The sequence below is a fragment of the Miniopterus schreibersii genome (genome assembly GCF_964146895.1).
Source record: "Miniopterus schreibersii genome assembly, chromosome: 9".
Taxonomy (NCBI): Eukaryota; Metazoa; Chordata; class Mammalia; order Chiroptera; family Miniopteridae; genus Miniopterus; species Miniopterus schreibersii.
Genome location: NC_138118.1, coordinates 31,434,214 through 31,458,096, shown reverse-complemented (window position 1 = coordinate 31,458,096; position 23,883 = coordinate 31,434,214). Strand labels below are relative to the sequence as shown.

Below are 23,883 nucleotides of genomic sequence, written 5' to 3'. Positions count from 1 at the left end.
TTTCGTAGGAAAAGAAAAGCTGATCTAAATATTAGTAAACTAAACATCTAGAATTTATTTCTAAAGCAATCTTTTAAGAAATACTTGTAATAAACTTTAAGATTTAAGAAAAATATTTATATTAATAAATCCTTCACCTAAATGACACGACAAGCTTACTTTTAAGATTACTTTCTTATAACACTTAAAAATAACTAAGGATTTATGCATGATCAGCAAAATATTCTTTTTTCCCCCACATTTAATTAGGAAATATTTTCTTATCAGCAGCATTGCATTAAGTTTTCAACAAACAATCTCTGTTTTTAGATCTGAAATTCTATTTCTCTAACGATCTTTTAATTGACAGATTTTTCTCTTGTGCTCTGAAGTACACAGAGCTACCCTTTCCCTAGAATTAGAGTAGCCATAAAGACTAAAAAGTTGTTTTCTATTTTGAGTTATTAAAAAGTTAAAGTCAGGAAAATAATTTTATAAATTATATTCGAATAGTTTTAATGCTACCTTCTACATTCTAATGTTTTGAAAATGGATAAGCCATGCTAATAAAAATGTCTGCTTAACCAGAATATGCCATTTCTCTACCTTCATGTCTTTTGCCTTTGGCGACAAGCTGGAACAATGGGGAAAAACATACTTTAGGAGTCAGGCAGATCTGAGCTTGAATCATGGTTCCTTACTCATCAGCAGTATAAGCAATAAATAAGTTATGTAACCACTTTTAGCTTTCATTTCATCCTTTGAAAAATAGAGTATTCAGCTCAAAGGATTTCAAGTGAAGATGAAATCTAATGTATATGAAGTAGCAAACAGCAGCTGTGCTTCAAATGTGCCCAATAAATAAATGTTAGTTCGCCATTACTCCTAGACAGCCATTTAATTGTTCAATATTTATTTACAGAAACAAAAAATTACAAAAATATTTTTTCTTTATGATAAAACCTTGGTTACAAACCTGGCATGAAATTAATGAGACTGTGATTTAAAATCATCTGCACTTTAACATTGAGTTTGTTTCCTTCCTTCTGGAGTTCGTGTATTGGCAGCTCTGCCTCTGTCCTTCTGTGATACTTTTGTTTATATTGTTCTTTGATCTGAATATCTGTTTCTATTTACATTTTATGACTATTTTATTTTTTGTATGGGTCCTTGGTAAAAATGTAAAATATTTTATGAAAAAGCAGGATATAATTATACCTAAAAGAACTACTTCTAATCTAAAGTAAGAAAATTAACTCTTTTTTGTCCTGATTCATTCAATTATTTTATCCATCTACCAATTATTTAGGGATCCCCTATTATGTGCCAGTCTCTGTTCTAGGTGCTAAGCAAATAATTCATAAAACAAAGCCCTTAACTTACAGGGTATCTATTCTAGTTGGTGAGAACAACAAACAAATTTACATATAATATAGAGAGATCTCATTTGTCCCTTGGCAGGGAGATTTAATATCACCCTTTCATTTTACAAGTGAGAGAATCAAAGCCAAAATAAGTTAGGTAACTTGCCTAAAATGACATTATTGTGGCAAATTAGGACAAAAACCAAGGTCTACTGACCTAAGTGCTTTTCCCACCATATCACATAACCTGCTATTAAAAATTTTTTCTTAAACAGGTTTAATCTTTATTGTTGAAGGTATTACAGATGTCCCCCATTGAGTTTTCTAACATAAATAAAACAGTACATGTGAGAGACTACTGAAGTCAGCATCCATAACATTTAGAGACTTAAAAGTACTAGTCAAATGAGTTAATTAGCTTCTGAAAAGTGTTACTGTATTTAATAATTCTGAAAATACTTTAAAGGGAAACTGACTGTAAGTCTCAACTCAAACAGATATTTTTCTTCCAATAAATATGAGACATAATTCTCAAAACCTTTGGAGATTACTAAAATTATGCTATACAGGTATGCTAGAAAAAAGAAAAAATGATTGGTAAACTGTGACATAGAAAATCGATAATCCTGAAAATTTAACATTTCCTTGTGAAGGATAGATTTCCACTCTAGGTGTATTTTCACAAGAGTGAAATTGCAAGAGGTGACTTTACCTGCAAGAGCCCACTCTCCTGTGCCATGGGTGTGCCCACTGTAATACAAAACATATGTATCGTGTCTAGGTCCATCCACAGTCCGAAGTTCAAGAAAAGCTTTCAGTTTGGAATGTAGAGTATCAAAAGAAAGTCCACTTGTGGAATAGTCACATCCATAGGTTTCAATCATATGATACGCAAAAAATCTTTGGATAGCATTGAGCATGCCAGTAGACCTCAAGTTCAACTCCTGTACATGTTCTGGTGGAAGAAGTGTTGGCTGACCATCAGTACTGAAGAAGGAGAAAAAAGGTGATTTTAGCGTTTAAGAAGCATTCATTCTATGTCATATTTTTATCCTTCATTTATAATTAATTACCTAAGAATCATAATAGTTGCTGCTAACTAGATGGCAGGATTTTAAAAAATACCATCTTTTCTAAAATTCCTGGTGCTAAAAACTAAGCTTTGGCCCAGCAGGCTTGGCGCAGTGGTTGAGCACTGACCTATGATCCAGGAGATCACGGTTCAATTCCAGTCAGGGCACATGCCCAGGTTGCGGGCTCGATCCCCAGCAAGGGGTGTGTAGGAGGCAGCCAGTCAATGACTCTCTCTCATCATTGATATTTCTTTCTCTCTCTCAAATCAATTAAAAAAAAAAAAAGAACCAAGCTTTGAAAATCAAAGCCTACTTTCTAAAAATTTTATTTCTTAATAATAAAGCAATAACAAAACTGAAAGGTGGGAGAATAATATCTCCACATGTAGACATGACTACAGTCTTTGTTCTTTATTCATATCTTCCTACCAAATGATTGGTCTTGGACAAGACATTTTAAAAGCAAACTTATACTAATTTTACCCAAATGTGTTTCAAGAACATGGGTGGGGACTATAATAAAAACTTTTCATTCTTGAGGAAAAATATTAATCAAGTATGAAAGCAATATTTTAAATTATATGTTTATTTAATTTCTATATTGAAAATGAGTATTTACAAAGTTGTGTTCAAGTTTTACTAACCTAAAGTACATGAATTATAGAAGACATTGGCTATTAGTGACATTTAAAAACAATTATTAATATCGAGAAAGATGGCAGTGGACTGAGTGGAAGCTACACTGACACTCCAGGGACCAAACTGGAATTACAACTAAAATACAGAAAAACCATCCTGAATAATCAACCGAAACTGAAGATGAGCTGCAGAGAACCCTCATAACCAAGGAGGAAAAGTGAAGACCCCCATAGAGAATGGAACGAAGTGTAGAGGCGTGAGAGGGCTGGCTGGGTGCCCACAGGCAGCAGTTGAAGGTCCAGAGGGATATCGCAGATGTGGGGGTTCCCACTGAGGAAACTGGGGCTTAAACCCCAGGTGGGGCTTCCCGGCCACGAGCACCAGAACTGAGAAAGGTGCCCACATGACATCTGGCTGTGAAAAGCAGCCGGGTTTCTGTCTGCCAGAAAGAGACAGCTGGAAATGCAGGCACACTCTTAAAGAGCCAAGGCACAAAGTTTCTTGTGCAACCACTCACCTTGGCCTCTGGCAGAGGGAGGAGGACAGAATGGACTGGAGCACTGTGAGGAGAACCTAGGGTTGTGGGCTCTGGAGATAGAGCTTAGAAGGCAACCCTCTGGATTCCTGTGCTGAGTCATTCCCCCATACTGCAAAGGGCATCTATCCCAGGCAGACAATTTATTGCATTTGCCTGGCGGGGAGGGGGGGGGAAGAAATTGCACTGCTGGAAAACCTCTTGGCTTACCCAAAGGAGTTTCTACAGCTTGAGGCCTGTTAAGAGAATGGTAACAACGAGCTGCCCCACCCTGTGGAATTTCTACAGCCTGAGGCTCATTAAGAGAATAAGATTAATCAGCCTGTAGGGAGAGGCAGACCTCAGAGTGCTTTAAGTCTATCTGAACTGCCTCTGAACCCGGGCCTTGGAAAAGCAGACTTTGGTGTGCATCCTGGTCTTGTCCAAATGCACCACCCCCAGCAGAGGAGACCTCAAGCCTAGGGTTGTTGAGAGCTCCCAAACAGTACTCAGGGCCAGTCACAAACTGCATTTGACATCGGCCTGCACCAGAGACCCTCCAAAAAGACTGGGAGTCCTAGCAGGCCTACCTAATACATAGAAACAAATCCAAACAGGTAACCAAAATGGAGAGACAAAGAAAAAAGCCCCAAATGAAAGAAGAAGAGAAGTCTCCAGAAAAAAGCTAAATGAAAAGAGATAAGCAATCTATCAGATATAGAATTCAGAATACTGATTATCAGGACGCTCAGCAGCATGAAAAAAGAAATGGAAACTATAAAGGAAACTAAGAATGACAGAGCAGAAATAAAAAATACATTGGAAGGAATAAACAGCAGATTAGAGGAAGCTGAGGATCAGATCAGTGAATTAGAAGACAGGGTAGGAAAAAATCAATCAGAGATCCAAAAAGAAAAAACAATGAAAAAAACAGGAGGACATTCTAAAGGAGCTGTGGGACAACATGAAACATAACAATATTAGGACCATAGTAAGCAAGAGTTAGGGAACTTGTTTGAAAAAATAATGGCAGAAAACGTTCCTAAGCTGGTCAAGGAAAAAGTCACTCAAGATTAGGAGGCACAGGAATTCCCAAGCAAGAAGAATCCAAAGAAGCCCACACTGAAATACATCATAATTAAAATACCAAAAATTCAAGACAAAGAGAGAATCTTAAAGGCAGCAAGAGAAAAGCAATCTGTCACCTACAAGGGAGCTCCCATACGGCTGTCAGCTGACTCCTCATCAGAAACTCTACAGGCCAGAAGGCAATGGCATGGTATTCAAGGTAATGCAAAACAAGGATGTGAAACGAAGACTACTCTATCCAGCAAGGTTATCATTCAAAATAGATGGTGAAATAAAGAGCTTACCAGATAAAAAAAGACTAAAGGAATTTATCACCACCAAATCAGCATTGCAGGAAATGTTAAAGGGACTGCTGTAATAGTAAGAGAGAGAAAGATAAGCATAAAGAATTAAAATGGCAAGAAATAAAGACCTATCAATAATAACCTTAAAGACTTTAAGGAAGAGACTGACAGCAATACAATCCCACTGACTTCACTATATAGATCTTCCAGACAAAAAGTCAACACAGAAACAATGACTCTAAATGACACACTAGATCAGATGGATTTGACTGATATTTACAGAACATTTAAACACAAAGCTGCAGAATATACATTCCTCTCAAGTGCACATGGGTCATTCTCTAAGACAGACCACATGTTAGGACACAAAACAAGTTTCTACAAGTTCAAGAAGAGTGAAATCCTATCAACCATCTCAGATCACAAGGACATAAAATTAGTAATCAACTAGAGTAAAAACACTCAAAAACATTCAAACACATGGAGGCTAAATAGCATGTTATTAAGCAATGAATGGATTACCAGTAAGATCAAGAAAGAAATCAAAAAATTCCTGGAAACAAATGAAAATGAACACACAATAAAGTCTATGGGACACAGCGAGAGCAGTCCTAAGAGGGAAGTTCATAGCACTGAAGGTCTACCTCAAAAAGCAAGAAAAATTGTTTAGTAAACTATCTAACCCTACAACTTAAAAGAATTAGAAAGCTCCCCTGTGAAGCCATCCAGACCAGGGCTTTTGTTTGCTAGGAGTTTTTTTTTTATTACTGCTTGGATTTCATCAGATGTTACTAGCCTATTCAGGTTTTCTGATTCTTCCTGATTCAGTTTTACATGATCTCACTCATCATATGTGGAATCTAATAAACAAAATAGATTGGGGAACAAAATAGATCCAGGGACATAGAAGCATGGAGCAGATAGATGAATCTCAGTGGGAAGTCGAAGGTGGGGAAGTGGGTGAGAAGAGATGAAGCAAAAAACTTACATGCATATATGCATAACCCACTGACACAGACAATAGTGTGGTGAAGGCCTAGAAAGGGGGTGGATTCGGAGTGGAGGGGTTAATGGGGAAAAAAAGGGGGGATATCTGCAATACTTTAAACAATAAAGATAAATTTTTTAAAAATAAAAATAAGTAAATAAATGAAAACAATTATTAAAATTTAGGTCCACTGCCCTATCCTCCTAAACACTAACTGAAGACCAAGATCTGTTCCTGGAACAACTGTAAAATAATACTTTAGTAAAGATGATAAACCAAGGTCTGCAAGTAGCAAAATGAAAATATCTCAATATTGAGGGAGGGAAAAAATCATCAATCCTATCCAGAAAAGGAATTTCTACCAGGAATTTTGAAAACTTTACATTTTGTTTCATGTATTATCAATAACTATTCAAATAATACTTTAGTTTTCATTATAAGATTAAGACTTTTTTTTCCCATTGTTATTTAACAATCACTAAAAAAAGTAAAAGAAGAAGAAATGCATAAACAAAAATTACAATGGAATAAAAATCTAACCATGTAAATTACTTTTTCCACATATTCTTTCTGCAAGTTGTCACATCTTACTTTATGGGACCTTTCCAAATCTATTTATTTTACTTCTCATGAGAATCCTCAATTTCTTATTCAGCCTTTAACATGGAGCAAAATACTTAATACAAATAGTCAATTTTGGGTTTTTATGTCAAATATTTGAAATTAGATTAAAACTACAAAAATTATATATATTTGTATACATACACACATATATATTTACATACACACATACACAATCTTTTAAATTCCTGGTATTTATATGACGTCTCCAGTAGGCAGAGTATTTTTATATTCGTGCTCTCATTAGCGCTTCATAATATTCCTTTGAGATGGGCAGAATAGGTACTGTCATTTGCATTTTGGTAAAGACACTGAAGTTCAGAGAAGTTATGATTTGCCTAAGGTAATACAGAACTAGGACTTAGGACACTCGGGTGAGGCGTACATTATATTTTACCATGCTGTTTATAGGACATTTTCTTAAATAAGCTATCCCTTTTTAAAGAAAGTATTGTGTTTCCTTAGAATATTCATTCACATTTCCTGATTTCTAGATAAAATATAACCTAATCACATTTATAAGAAAATTAAACATATTAACCACTGTCACCCCAATAAATTTAATAAAAAATAAAAATAAATAAAATGGAAAAAAAAAATCCTGAAGATTATAATTTTACCAAGAGTAGGCTTTTAAACATCTGGAATAAAAAGGTAACAGTATTATATTTTTTAAATACTATAGATTTGAAAAAATTAGCTATATTTTATATTTACCACCATACAAATATTAAGAAAATGTTTAAAGTAGTTATTACTAATTACTACATTCTAGATTACTGTACCTGCAGAAGTTGGTAGGAATCACAATAGCATATCCAACAGATGTTCCTCCTAAACAATTACCCAATTCATGGAAGAGCCCATAAGCCATGGATTCCAATGGCAAAACAATTAGAAGCATGCTCAAGAAGATTCCATTTGTTGGCTAAAAAAAATTTAAAACATCATGTTTACATAGTTGGACTGCATTTATGTGTGCACGTGTATATATATTTACATATGTATATGCATATTTACATTTTTGGCCCTACTTACAAAAAGAATAAAAAGGACAATTAATGATCTAAAAACAATTACAAGTTGAAGACGAAAAAATATATGGATGAGCAATGAACCCTAAATTTATCTCTAAGGTTCTTAGAAGTTATGGCAAAATAGAGCACATATATTTTTTAATTTGTCAGATAACACCACACTCTAAAAAAACAAAAACATAACCACTCTTAATATAACATAGAAAAAGCCTAAAAACAAATCCTTTGCTGTTAAAACCCATATGCCCTGAATCATTTTTCAAATAACACACTCATTTACTTTATAAGAAAACACGCTGTAAAAAATCCAGAAATTAAGAGAATGAAATCTTAAAGAAAACTAAAGATCCTAAAACTATCAAAATGAATTGTTATTCTTATATTTAATTAAACTTTTAATACAATCTTCTTTTGAAAAGGTTTAGACACTCTGTAGACTAAATTTAAAATTGTAAAAATAAAGGACATTGAAATATTCAAAAAGCAGAATAGAAAAAGGAGGCAGAAGGAGTATTAAAGGGGAGATGTAAGATGGTGGCATTCTGACAAGAAGCAGAGTGCCCTTGCTCCAGCCACGGACTAGATTTACCACTAAAATACTGTGTAACCAGCTTTGAAAAACAAGAGAAATATACCTGAGTGGACATATTTTGACTAGGAGCACTGAAGAAACATCATAGAGTCTGGTAAGAGAGGGGTTCTGTAGAAAGGGGGAGTCCCTCCTGAAGCCTGTGCTAGGATCCAAGGCCGGAGGTTAGAGGCTGCAAAGCTCTCTCCCCTTTGGAGTGCGGACTGGCATCCAAAAGTTGGGATGTAAAACCCAGAGCAGAGGAGAACGGAAGGAGAGCCCATGCAGGGTGGGCAGAGGGAGCCAGGAGAACACTGCCTCTGAGGAGGGGGCCGTGCCTTCCTAGGAAACAAAGCTTCTCAAGGCGGCTGCAACTGGTATCTTAAGCACAGGGTGCTGACCATAGGAAAGGCAGTCCCGAAGTATGTGGCACCAGAGTACAAAGGGAACAGAGGTCTGCACTGAGCAGCCATGTACAGGGAACCTCTGCTTTCCTGTAAGGCTTTGTGCTGAGCCCCAGAAAGCATTTAATCTATGTGGCACAAGGAAAGGGAAGAGAGACCTCCTACCACCATAGATGGACTATAGCTACCTGTGAGAGTGAGTTTTCCTTCAGCCACCTGAGCGCTCCTTAGGGAGATTCTGGGATTTCTGACTATCCCTGAGGGGTGCTATGGTGGCACACATGGAGCCACCCCAGCTTTACTAAGATCAGCGGTGCAGGGAAGCTGCATGAGGATGACTTTGTGATCACTCCTGCTTAGTGACTTTGCTGGCGGATTCTGTGCTTGTGTGTTGTATTGTGTGTGTTTGAGTTTTTGATTGATGTACAAGCGCCTACCTTCCTGGCTTGCATTGGGGAGATCGACCAGCAAATGCTGGGATGTGTGTCTGCATAACGGAGAGTTTGAAATAAGCGCCCTGTGTGGTCAGCCAACCAGAACTGGGAAAGGAGGGGCAGAACATGCCTACCTCTCCTACAGGCTAGGAGCAACGCTCCCAACAGGAAATGGGCTGGTTCAGCTCACTGAAGCCCCAGATATCCCCTGCAGGGTACAGACCTGAGCTGGGAGGGAGAAGAGTTCATCGAACAATACAAGAATAAGCCTCTCAGGAATTACTGTTTGGGAACTGGAGGAAAAGCTTAAAACCCCTTCTGGGGGCTGAGCAGGGAAAATGCTTACTAGAACTTTTTCTTAATCAAACCCACTGAGCCGAGGCTGCTGAAACTGCCCATACAGCAACGGCAACAGTCTAAGTTAAATCTAAAACTGCAGCAGACTATTTATTGTATGGGGAATTAGAATGGGAGAATAGGGTAGAGGCTGAGGAGTTGGCTTTGAAACAGAGACTAACTTCCCCACAGTGATTGCCTGACACAAAACCTCTAAATAAGGGGAGCAATACCCTAAGCTACACTAGCTGGCCTGCATCCTAAAGACTCCTCAGAAGACTCTGGAGTAAGACAAGACAACCACAAAGGGGAGGCAAAATAGCTGACAAGTGGAGGTGGTCCAGAGATCCTCAGTTCAGCAAATAAGGACACCAGAGCCAAAACCTACACAGCTCCTGACATTGGCTGATACATAAGTACCTCCAAAAAGAACCAAAATCTGCACACAAAACTGTGAGCCTCAGTCAACATAAGCTGCCCAGACAAACTCAACTGTTTAAAAAAAAAAAAAAAATCTTTTTAAATTTTTTAGTTTATATTTTTTAATTTTTAATTAATTTTTTACAAATTTATTTGCTTTGCTTATTTTTTGCCATTTTTTTCTGTCCTATTATTGAGATTTTCTTGATATTCTCTGCTTAATGACAGATATTATCATTATAAGTATTAAGTTTACTGCTTTTCTCTATTGTTTCCCCATATCTCTTATTACACTCCTTTCCTGCCCTTGCTTTATCTCTCTCTCTCCTCTTTTTCCACTGGCATACATTTTTATTTATTTTCTTCCTTAATTTTCTTTTTCTCCCCCTTTATTCTGTCCTCCTGTCTTTTTGCTTATTATTTTTTCTTTTTCAACTACTTTCCTATTACTACACTCTACTCTTAATTTTTTTCTCGCCCTTCTTTCAGAATCTTTTCACTGTCCCTTTTAACTCCAAGTAGCTCTCTATATTTTACTACTTTATTTTATCATTACTTTTAATTATTCTTCACTATAAGCAAAAATATCCTTTCTCTAATTTTCTTTATTTCTTTATTATTTATTTATTTTATTAGCTTTAGCATCTGTGTTCTCACTTAGCTCTCCCAATTCTAGTTTCTCCTGGGATGATTTCATTGTAATTGTCAGAAAATTTTGTAAGATCCTGCTTGTTTCCGGGCAGTTTAGCTGTGTTTTGTTTTGCCTTGCCAGCATATGTATAACAGCTCATACAACGTGGTTGGGCATGAGCCACACAGCAAACATGAGAGAAGAGTGTTCCTAAAAACGGATCAACAATCGGGACCCAATCACAACAGGAGAGCCCAAAGAACCCACATAAGGGAAACCCAAAAAAGGAAACGCTTAGAATAATTAGCTCAGAAGTATAAGAAAAACACACCTTTGGGCTCAACTATACATATATTACAAATCCCACCCCACAAGACTGGGAGACAGCAAATATATCTAAAATACAAACAAAAACACTAAGACCCACTAAAATGACGAGACAAAGAAACCACCACGAAACTGAAGAAAATAAAAAATCATCAGAAAAAGATCTTGATGAGATGGACTTAGGCAAGTTATCAGAAATAGACTTCAGAGAAATGGTTATAAAGATGCTCAAGGAAATTAATGAGAACAAGACACTTAGTGGGAATGTCCAGGAACTTAGTGAAGGCATGAAAAAAAGAGCTCGATACAATAAATACGAACCAGGCAGAAATGAAAAATACTATATCTGATACCAAGAATAAGCTGGAAGGAATTAAAACCAGGCTCAATGAAGCAGAGGACACGATAAGTAACTTACAAGGTAAGGTAGGAAAAAACCCGCTCAATCAGAGCAGCAAAAAGAAAAAAACATTTAAAAAGCATGGGGACAGTCAAAGGGAGTTTTGGGACACCATGAAGTGAAACAAAATTCACATCATAGGGGTGAGAAAGGGGGAGGAAAATCAGGAAGGGATAGAGAACTTGGTGGAGAAAATAATGACAGAAAACTTCCCTAACTTGTGAAGGAGAAAGCCACAGAAGTCCAGGAAGCACAGAGGGTTCCAAGCAAGAGGAACCCTAAGAGACACAAACCAAGACACATAATTAAAAAGACAAATGTTAAGGAAAAAGACAATATTACGGGCTGTAAGAGAAAGACAAACAGTGATCTACAAGGGAACCCTTAAAAGGCTGACAGCCGACTTCTCAACAGGGACACTTCAGGCCAGAAAGGAGTGGCATGAAGTTCTCAAAGTAATGAAAAGCAAGAACATGCAACCAAGACTGCTTTATAGTGCAAGGTTATCATTTAAAATTGAAAGTGAAAAAAGAGCTTCCCAGACAAAAGAAGGTTAAAGGAGTTCAACAAACCAGCATTTTAAGAAATCCTAAAAGGACTGCATTAAGAAAAAGAAAGATACTGAGAAAAAGGAACATCGATATAAAAAGAAAATATGGCATTAAATAAGTATACATCAGTAATCACCGTAGATCTTTGCGAGGGGAAGGAAACAAGATGGCGGCATGGGTAACAGCTATACCCAACACCTCCCACAACCACATCAAAATTACAATTAAAATACAGAACCACCATCACTCAGAACCTCCTGAAATGTGGCTGAACAGAAGCCCTACAACCAGGGAACTGAAAAACCATCCAGACCTGTGTGTGTGGGGGGGAGATGTGGGCAGATCAGGGCTGAATCCCAGGAGACACAGTTTAGCCCAGGAGGGATATCTCGGCAGTGGAGATTTCCTGGAGGAGTGAGGGGTCCCAGCCCCACAGCAGGCCCCCAGCCCAGGGCCCCAGGGCTGGGAAGAGAAATCCCGACAACTTCTGCCTGTGAAAACCAGCGGGAACTGTTCCTGAGGGTCACGGAGGGTGCGGGAGTCCTAGACTTTCCACTTAAAGGGCCGGCGCATGGTCTCAGACACGCTACCTCTGAGCTCCAGCACTGGGCTGCAGCTTAAAAGGAACCTGGGACATCTGGGGAGGAACCAACCCACCTGAAGTTGGGGTAAGAGGTGGAGAGGCAGCTTTCTCCCAGACAGAAGAGCTGGCAGAGGCCATTGCTCCTTTGGCGAGCCTTCCCCACTCAGAGCCAACAGGCAGGCACCTTCTCTGAATCTCTAGCACCTAACTGAGACCTTTCACCCTGTCCCAGTGATTCCCGGAGGCCCAGCTCCTCCCTACCTTCAAGCTCATCCAAGCCATGTCCAGTGGCTTTCCTGTGCAAATGGCCTCTCGAGCCTTATGCTTAGGACTTTCCTAAAATCTCTCAAACAAGCAGCAACGTGCCCCTTACATCTTGATAAGTGGCCTCAGGCCTGGCATTAGTGGCAGCCTGCAATGGTTCATAGCTTGGCCTCTCCTGGACACCACCAAGCCCAGCACAAATAGCAGCCAACTATTGTTTGCTGTGTGGCTCATTATGGGTGGCCTTGGGCAAGGCACTGGCACAGGCTGAATTTGCACCTCCCAGAAGGTCCCAGAGACAGTGCACCTGGTGGTCAGACTCGACCATTCTGGGTTACAACCCTACCACATCCACAAGTGACACACACACAGGGGCGCACTTGGTGAACACCAAAGCTCCAATGAAGCAAATCCTGCTCCATAGGGGTGTCTCCAGTACAGCAGCTCTTTGGCTGTAGTTGCAGCTGGTCCTCCCAGCCGACTGGCCTGGGGGTCAATTCTCCCTGTAACACCAACAGCAACCAAGGCTCAACTACAACAGGGCAGAACACACACCCCACACAGGGGAGCACCTAGAAGGCCAGTTCAGGTGACTGGGGAGGCTGAGCCACTGACCCTACAGGACACGTACTATACAAAGCCAATCTACAAATTCCAGGAGACATAGAAGCTCAACCTAAAACAAAGAAACAAAAACCTGGAGACAAACATGTCACAAAGAAAAGAACAGAAAAAATCTCTAGGAAGAGGAACTAAATGAAATAGAACCAAGCAAGCTGACAGATACAGAGTTCAGGATTTTGTTTATAAGGATGCTCAAGTATATTAGTAAGAGTATTATGAAAACAACTGAGACCACTGATGACATAATAAAGTACCAACAAGAAATGAAGGCTACATGAACTAAAATAAATAATAATTTACAGGGAGTCAACAGTAGGGCAGAGGACGATGAGAATCAAATCAGCAATTTGGAACATGAGGAAACAAAAAACACCCAGCCAGAAGAGCAAAAAGAAAAAAGAGAGCAGAAAGAGAGCAAGAAATTGAAAACCTATTTGAAAAAATAATTACAGAAAACTTCCCCTACCTGGGCAAAGAAACAGACATAAGTCCAGGTAGCACAGAGGGTCTCAAACAAAAGGAACCCAAAGAAGTCCATAGCAAGACACATCATAATTAAAATGCCAAAGGTTAAAGACAGAGAATGTTAAAAGGAGCAAGAGAAAAGCAGTTAGTTACCTACAAGGGAGCACCCATATGACTGTCAGCTGATTTTTCAACAGAAACTTTGCAGGCCAGAAGGGAGTGGCAAGAAACATTCAAAGTGATGAAAACCAAGGAACTACAACCAAGATTACTCTACCCAGCAAAGCTATAATTTAAAACTAAAGGTCAGATATAGAGTTTCACAGATAAGAAAAAGCTAAAGGCGTTCATTACCACCAAACCAGCACTACACGAAATGTTGAAGGGTCTTTTTAAAGAAAAAGCCAATGAACAAAAGAATCTGATGAACTAAATAGATCCAGAGACACTGACACAGACAACAGACAAACAAATTTCAGAGGAAAGAGGGAAGCAGGGTGGAGGGTGGGAAGAGATTAGCCAAAGAAGTTATATGCATATATGCATAATCCATGAAAACAGTCAATAAAGGGGTGAAGGCCTGGGGAGGAGGTGGGAGTGAGGTGGAGGGGGTTAACTGGGGGAAAACAATGGGACACCTGCAATACTTTAACAATACACATAAAAAAAAAACTCTGCATGCTGGCTGGTGCAGCTCAGTGATTAGACTGTCTACCTGCCCAAGGGTCTCTGGTTCGAGTACACAAGTACCTGGGTTGCAGTTTGATTCCTGGTAGGGGTCATGTGCCAGGAAACCAATTGATGCTTTTCTCTATTTCTCACTCTCTCAAAATCAATAACAACATATACTTGGGTAAGGATTTAAAAAAATAGTTTAGCCCAGCCGGCATGGTTCAGTGGTTAATAATAATAATAATAATAATAATAATAATAATAACAATAACAACAACAACCTTAAAGGTAAATGGAGTAAGTGCTCCCATAAAAAGTCATAGGGTAGCTGAATGGATAAGAAATCAGGACCCAAATATGTGCTGTGTATAAGAGATCCACTTGAGAGCAAAAGACTGACACAGGCTAAAAGTGAAGGGATGGAAAAAAATATTCCATGAAAATGGAAAAAACCCACAAAAGTGGAGTAGCAATACTTGTTTCTGACAAAATAGTCTTCACAATAAAGACCATGACAAGGAACAAAGAAGGTCACTGTACAATAGCAAAGGGATCAATCCAACAGGAAGAAATAACCCTTATAAATATATTTTCACCTAATATAGGAGCACCTAAATACATGAAAAATTCCTTGGTGGATTTTAACGGGGTAATTGACAGCAACACAATCACAGTGCGGGATTTTAACACCCCACTATCAGCACTGGACACATCACCAAGACAAAAAATAAACAGGGAAACACAGACCTTAAATGACACACTAGATCTAATGGATTTAATTGACATTTACAGAACATTTCAAACTAAAACAGCAGAATACACATTCTTCTCAAGTGCACAAGGAACATTCTCAAAAATAAACAACATATTAGGGCACATGGCAAGTCTCTACAAATACAAAAAGAATGAAATCATATCAAGCATCTTCTTGGATCACAATGTCATGAAACTAGAAATCAAGCACTATAAAAAAAACTCAAAAATACTCAAACACATGGAGGCTAAATAGGATGTTATTAAACAATGAATGGGTAACCAATAAGATAAAGGAAGAAATAAAAAACTTCCTGGGAACAAACGAAAATGAACAGACAACAATACAAAATCTATGGGACACAGCAAAAGCAGTCCTTAGAGGAAAGTTCAGAGCAGTACAAGCATACCTCAAGGAATAAGAAAAAGCTCTACTAAACCATCTAACACAACGCCTAAGGAATTAGAAAGAGAACAGGAAGAAAAGCCCTGAAAATGTAGAAAGAAATAACAAACATCAGAGCAGAAATTAACAACATAGAGAATACAAAAAATAAAAATAAAAATCAATGAAACCAATATTTGGTTCTTTGAAAAGATAAATAAGATTGATGAACCTTTTGCCAGACTAACTGAAAAACAAAGAGAGAGGACACAAATAAAATCAGAAATGAAAGAGGCGATATAAAAACCTACCCAACAGAAATACAAAGGATCACAAGAAAATATTATGAGCAACTATGTGTCAACAAAATGGACAACCTGGGTGAAAAGGACAAATTCCTAGAAGCATACAATCTACCAAAGTTAAAGGAGGAATAATCAGAAAACCTGAATAGGCCAATAATAAATAATGAAATTGAAGCTGTAATCAAAAAACCCCCAGCAAACAAAAGTCTGGGATCAGATAGATTAAAGGTGAGTTTTACCAAAAATTTAAATAAGAATTAACACCTATTCTCCTCGAACTATTCCAGAAATTCAAGAGGAAGGAAAACTCCCAAGCTCTTTTAATGAGACCAGTATTATCCTAACCCAAAAATCAGAAAGGACACTGCAAAGGACGAAAATTACAGGCCAATATCCTTGATGAACTTAGATGCTAAAATCCTCAACAAAAAACTAGCAAACCAGATCCAGAAATACATTGAAAAGATCATACACTGCGATCAAGTGGGATTTATTCCAGGGATGCTAGGCTGGTATAACATTTGCAAATCAAAAAATGTGATACATCACATAAACAAAATGAAGAACAAAAATCATATGATCATATCAATAGATGCAGAAAAAGCATTCAACAAAATCCAGCACCCAATTTTGATAAAAAGTCTCAACAAAGTGGGAACAGAGGGATCATATCTCAACAGACTAAAGACCATATACCAACACCACATTCAATGGTCAAAAACTAAAACCATTTCCCTTAGAAACAGGAACAAGACAGGAATGTCCGCTTTCACCACTCTTATTCAATATAGTAATGGAAGTCCTTGTCACTGACATCAAAGAGGAAGAAAACTTATGGTATCTAAATTAGAAAAAAGGAAGAAAAACTCACTATTTGCAGATGACATGCTACTGTAATAGAAAACCCTAAAGCTCCACTAAAGTACTACCAGAAATGATAAATAAGTTCGGCAAGGTAGCTGGATATAAAATTAACATGCAGAAATCTATGGCATTTTTATACACCAACAATGAACGCTCAGAAAGAGTAATTAAAAAAGCAATAACACTACCTTTGCAAGTAAAAAAATAAGATACCTAGGAATAAGCTTAACGAAGGATGAAAAGACCCGTATTCGGAAAACAACAAGACACTAAAAAAAGAAATCGAAAAAGATATAAACAAGTGGAAGAATATACCACGTTCATGGATTGGAAGAATTACTATCAATAAAACGTCCATACTACCCAAAGCAATTTATAGATTCAATGCAATTCCTATTAAAATACCAACCGCATATTTCACAGAGTTAGAACAAATATTCCAAAAAATTACATGAAACTAAAAAGACCCCGAATAGCCCCAGCCATCTTGAAAAAAAGAACAGTGGGAGGGATTACTTTATCAGATATCAAACTGTACTAAAAAGCCACTGTAATAAAAACAGCCTGGCATTGGTACAACAGACTTATAGATCAATGGAACAGAACAGAGACACCAGAAATAAACCCATTATGGTCAGTTCATATTTGACAAGGAGGCAAGAACATACATGGAGTAAAGACATTCTCTTCAATAAATGGTGCTGGGAAAATTGGAGGCTACACGTAAAAAAGTGAAACTAAACCACCAACTTACTCCACACACAAGAATAAATTAAAATGTATAAAAGACTTAAATGTAAATCACGAAACTATAAAAATCTTGAAAAGAAAAAAAAGGCAGTAAAGTCACAGACATCTCATATAGTGGAATTTTTACTGATACACATCCTAGGGCACAAGAAACAAAAGAAAAAAATAAACAAATGGAACTATACCAAACTAAAAAGTTTCTGCACAGAAACGAAAACAGCCTCAAAATACAAAGGAAACCCACGGTATTGGAGAACGTATTTCCCAAAAATGTATCTGATAAGGGGCTAATTTCCACAGCGCACAAATAACTCATACAACTTAACAAGAGGAAGACAAACAATCCAATTAAAAAATGGGCAAAGTACCTGAATGGACACTCTCCAAAGAGGACATACAGATGGCTAAGAGACATATGAAAAAATGCTCAAAGTCCCCAATTATCAGAGAGATGCAAATTAAAACCACAATGAGGTATCACTTCACACCTGTAAGAATGGCTACCATTAACAAATCAACAAATGACATGTGCTGGCAAGGATGTGGAGAAAGGGGAACCCTGGTACACTGCTGGTAGGAATGCAGACTGGTACAGCCACTATGGAAAACAGTATGGAGGTTCCTCAAAAAATTAAAATTGGAACTATGCTTTGATCCAGTGATCCCACTTCTAGGAATATATCCTAAGAATCCCAAACACTAATGAGAAACAATAAATATAAGCACCCCCATGTTCATAGCAGCGCAACTTACTATAGCTAAGATCTGGAAACAGTCCAAGTGCCCATCAGTAGATGAGTAGATAAAAAAGTTGTGGGACATTTACATCATCTAATACTATGCCTCTGTAAAGAAGAAGGATCTCGTACCCTTTTGGACAGTATGGATGAACCTGGAGGATATTATGCTAAGCAAAATAAGCCAGGCAGAGAAAGACGAGCATCATATGATCTTACTTATATGTAGAATATAAAGAACTTAATAAACTGATGAACAGAGTAAGTTCAGTGACATGGAAGCATAGATCAGACTGACGAATCTCAGAGTTAAGGTGGGGGTGGATGGGGAGAGATTAACCAAAGAATTTTTATGTATATATACATGACCCAAGGACAGGGACAATAGTGTGGTGAGGAACTGGGCAGGGACTGAGTAGGGTGTGGAAGGCGTCAATGGGGAGAAAAGGTGACATCTATTATATTTTGAACAATAAAAAAAAAAGAAGTAGTAAACGGAGGAGGCAAGATTAGGTAGTAACTATAGTAAAGAAACAGAAAAAATTAAAGGACCCTTTTAAGTGGGAAAAAAAAAAAAGGAAGGATGATAGTTACTTAGTCCTGATCTATATCTTTGCAATACTGATACTAGTCTACATTCTGTGTTGTTACTGCACATACTACACAGTCATGTGCCTATGTACATGAACATGCATTTCTGTAACCCTATAAAGTTGTTCGTTTGATCAGAATTTAATAAAAAAATAAAAAGCCAATTCCCATAATGGAAAAATGGATAAAATGCCCTATTTCTGCTACATTTTGTTATCAAATACATAAATTATACAGTACATGGTCAATTTAGACACATTAAAAAATACAAATATTGGCGTTCTACCTCCTGGGAGCATGCCCTTGCCTTTCCTTTCCCCCTCCCCATCCCCCCAGGCACTTTGCCTTTACCTTCCTCACTTCTAAGCTCCAAGGTCCCTCCCTTTACCTCTGTAAGCTGTTTCCTAAGTCCATTTCTTCTATGAATTACTTCTACTTTTGTGATTTTCCAAATAAATTTTCTCTTACAAAATAAAAAAACACAAATAAGTAAAAAAGATAAGTCATTAAAAATACTCCAAGTACCATCATCCACACACAGGTACTTTTAAAAATATTTCCAGCCTTCATGCAACTTATGTCCACAAATACACATTTATACATATTTCACCAAATTGGGATTTAGAATGTTCTATAAACCTTGTAATACATTGTAAGCTTATTAACATAACTCTAAAAATCACTTGTGAAGACCAAAATGCATTCCTATCATCAGATAATTCTTAATTAGTTGATTAGCTATTACTTCTATTTAGAGTCCTATTAATTTTGTTACGTTAAACAAAACCAGAATAAATATTTAGTTCTCTGGTTATATTAAATACTTTTGATCATTTGGGTTTCATCTTTGATGAACTGTTAAATATTTTGCCTACTTTTTCCATAAGGCCACCTTTTTATTATTCATTTACAGGTGTGTTTTGCTCAACATATTTTAGATAAAAATCTTTTGTTGGTTGTATTGTAAATACAGGCATAACACATTTTATTTCACTTTGCTTTACTGTGCTTCACAGATACCGCGGTTTTTTTAACAAATTGAAGGTTTGTGGCAATGTTACATTTGAGCAAGTCTATTGGTCCCATTTCTTGGAGAACCCGTTTATTAAAGCTGGGGACAGTGAAACAAGGAAGGGCTCAGGATAGAAGAGGCAACATAAGAGAGCATAGGCAGGGCTGATTGGACTTTCTATAAAGTTATGGGGGGAAAAATGCACCTAGGCAGGGCTGCTATGGCTCACTGGAAAGTCAGAAAAAAGGGGGCCTTGGAAACAGTATCAGGGTCGAGCCTGGGACAAGCTGGGGCTGCACATTGCTGCCCTGGTTGCAAGCCTCATGGAGATTTAGAGTATAGGAAACACATAGGAAAAAAGGCATGGGCATGCTCCCAGAAAGAAGAGAGGCTTGGTGCCATTTTTCCCAAAGAACATTTGCTCACTTTATGCCTCTGTGTCACATTTAGATAATTCTTACAATACTTCAAACTTTTAAAATTATTATTATATTTGTTACTGTGATTTGTGACAAGTGATCTTCAATGTTACTATTGTAATTGTTTCAGTGTGCGACAAACTACATCCATATAAGACAGTGAACTTAATTAATAAATGTCATCTGTGTTCTGACTGTTCCCCCATCTCTCTTCTAGGGCCTCCTATTCCCTGAGATACAACAGTATAATAATTAGCTCAAATAATAACTCCAAATGGAGTGACACCAGAGGAATGGCAGTGTGAGAGGTCCCCTTGGCCTCTCCCTCAAAATTTCAACAAGTCAAACAATTATAATTCAACAGTTCCCTACTCAATACAGAGGCACACATGAGAGATCCGCACACTGAAACATCTAAAGGTGGGCAACCAGGAATAAACAGGGAGAAAAGAATGGAGGAAAGCTCAGACAGCCTGCAGATATGGCCTGCAGCTGGGAGCTCATGGCTTGGGCTGGAGAGGGGAGGAAGCCGGTGGTAGCAGATACTTCCTTCTGCAGGGAGGAAGAGATAGCTGCGGGGGGAGACAGTCTAGCAGGGTGAGCCTAGAGAACAGCAGACACCTGACAGAACATGGGTTTCCACCACTGGGCTATCCACTGTTGGGTGGTGGTGTTTCAAACAAAGAAACAGAACCACAGAGCTCTGCACCCCCTTGGACTCCCAAAACGTGCCTCCTGTTGTTCTTGGTGTCTGGTAAAAAAGCATATTATCTGAAAATCAAGAGCTATTGCAGTAGAACTCATTTCCCTCTGTGACTGACCCCTGGGTTTGGGGCAGTACCTGGGTCCAGGGTTGCCATTACAGTGAAGGCAAAACAAACCTAACCCCCAAGCACCATGGCTGTACTGTCTTACAGAAGCCCATGGAGGTCAAGTCTGAAAGATCACAGAGGTAAAAAATCTTGTGATTCAGTGCCATCTACTGGAAAATAGTAGAAAGACATCTTCAGAGAACATTGCTGCAGAAGGGCTATTCATGCCTAGACAAAGGAGAGTAGCAAATACCATGAATAACATCAGTAATGAAAATCTCAGAAACAAAATGAAAAGTCCCAGAAAGTAAGCTGGAACACATGGAAATATGTGATACAAAGATTTCAAGATTGCTGTTCTGAAAATACTCAACAACATGTGAGAAAATAAAGACAGGCAATTCTGTGCACTCAGAAAACAAATCAATGAACAAAATGAGTACTTTACCAAAGAGTTTGAAACTTTAAAAAAGAACAAATCAGAAATGCTGGAAATAAAGCATGCAATCAAGAAGATTAGGAATGAGCTACTGAGCATAAAAAATAGAGCCAAGCAGATGGAGGAAAGAATTAGTGATATTAGAGAAAAGAATCTAGGAATGATGGATAGGGAAGGAGAGAGAGAACTGAGCATAAAGAAAAATGAAAGAGCTCTACAAGAACTATCTGACGCCATCAGAAAAAGCAGCATTAGAATTATAGGCATTCTGGAAGAAAAAGAGAGGAACAAGGGAACAGAGAGTCTATTCAAACAAATAGTGGATACAAACTTCTCAAACCTATGGAAAGAACTAGATCTTCAAATCCAAGCACACAGAACACCTAGTTACCTAAATCCAAAGAGACCCTCTTCTAGGCCCACTGATTTAAACTGTCAAAAATTAATGACAAAGAAAAAATTCTCAAAGCAGCCAGGGAAAAGAAAGAAGTGACCTACAAAGGAAATCCATCAGAATTTTATCCAACTTCTCAGCAGAAATTCTACATGTCAGAAGATAGTGGAACCGAATATTCAAATGTCTGAAAGAAATAAATTGTCAGCCACAAATGATACATCCAGCAAAATTACCCTTTAAATATGGAGAAAAAATAAAGGCATTCCCAGATATACATAAGCTGAGGGATTTTGCCATCAGAAAACACCCATTGCAGGAAATACTCAAGGGAGTTATCATACCTAAAACAAAGAACATAAGGTCACAATACTAAAAGATCACTAAAAAATGATAAACAGGGATAATTTGTGACAACAAAAACATAAAAGGTCTGAACTGGAAAAGCAGGATGAACATCAGATGCACTCAAAAAAAACTATTGTATATATCCAACTTTATTTTTTAGAAATGTAATGGTAACCACACACAAAAATCCCCAAACCAGGGCAGATAGGTTAAAAGAAGATGACACAGGGAAAGAAGTATGAAATATCACTAAACAAAAACAACAGACAGACATAAAAAGGAAAAGAATCAATGTAGGCACAGAGCTACCAGAAATCAAAATACAAAATGGCTATAGGAAATCTTCATACATTAATAATTCCCCTAAATGTAAATGGTCTGAATTCACCAATAAAGAGGCACAGAGTAGCAGAGTTGATCAAAAATCAAAACCCACCCATATGCTGCCTACAAGAGACACATCTAAGCTGCAAAGACAAAGGTAGATTCAAAGAAAAGGGGTGGAAAATGATTCCCCAAGAAAATAACATCCACCAAAAGCAGGTGTAGCTATATTTATATCTGACAAAATAGATTTAAAGACAACAAGAGACAAAGATGGACACTTATAATGATAAAGGGGACACTACATCAAGAAAACATGCCCTTCTTAAAAGTATATATATCTTTATTGATTTCAGAGAGAGGAAGGGAGAGGGAGAGAAACAGAAACATCAATGACAAGAGTCATTGATCGGCTACCTCCTGCATGCCCCATGCTGGGGATTGAGTCCGAAACTTGGGCATGTGCCCTGACCGGGAACTGAACCATGATCTCTGGGACCCTAGGCCAACGCTCAATCATTGAGCCATGCCCTTCTTAATATATATGCACCCAACCAGGGAACACCAACATGTATAAAGCAACTACTCACAGAACTAAAGGTAAAAACAGATCAAAACAATCATAGTTGGGGAACTTAATACTCATTTGACAGCTCTAAACAGACAAAACAAACAGGAAATCAACAGAAATATCAGCCTTAAATGAAACACTAGACCAAATGGAAATAATTGACATTTACATACCCTTTCATCCCAGAATATCAGATTATACATTCCTCTTCAGTACACATGGAACATTCTTAAGGATATGTTGGGTCACAGAACAAGCATCAACAAATTCAAGACTGAAATTATACCAAGCACATTCTCTGAGCATGCGTTGATATTAGAAAGCAACTGCAAAAAGGAGGTAAAGAATACCCCACAACCACATGGAAATTAAACAACTATTAAAAAATGACTGGTTCAAATATCAAATAAAAAATGCAATCAAAAGATACAGAAAGACAAATAAGGATGACAATACAACATATCAAAACTTCTGGGATGCATCAAAAGCAGTAAGGAGGAAGTTTATATCATTATCGGCCTATCTCAAGAATAAAGAGAAATCCCAGGAAAACAACATATCATCACATCTTAAAAAACTAGAAAAAGAACAAAAGCAACCCAAAGTCAGCAAAAGAAAGGAAATCATAAAAATTAGAGCAGAACTGAATGAAACAGAGAACAAAAAGACTATTCAGAAAATTAATAAAAGAACGAACTAGTTCTTTGAAAAGATAAATAACATTGAAAACCCCCTGGCTAGACTAAGAGAAAAATGGAAAAGACCCATATAAACAAAATCAGAAATGAGAAAGCAGAAGTCACCATAGACATTACAGATATAAAAAGAATCATAGTAGCCTGGCCGGGCGTGGCTCAGCAGTTGGGCGTCGACCTAGGATCCAGGCGGGCAGGGTGCCTTGCCCGGGTTGCG

At 37.8% G+C, this 23,883-nt stretch overlaps 1 protein-coding gene across 5 annotated transcripts in view; it reads right to left on the bottom strand.

Moving 5' to 3' along the window:
- TMEM168 (transmembrane protein 168) overlaps positions 1-23,883 on the bottom strand; it is a 49,900-nt gene that overhangs the window by 6,249 nt on the left and 19,768 nt on the right. For all 5 annotated transcript variants that reach the window (XM_081146530.1, XM_081146533.1, XM_081146531.1 and 2 more), the window contains 2 exons: positions 7,337-7,479; positions 2,056-2,330 (listed from right to left, as the gene is read on the bottom strand). In XM_081146530.1, the coding sequence (XP_081002656.1) occupies positions 2,056-2,330; positions 7,337-7,479 (418 nt within the window). The remainder of the gene's footprint in view (positions 1-2,055; positions 2,331-7,336; positions 7,480-23,883) is intronic.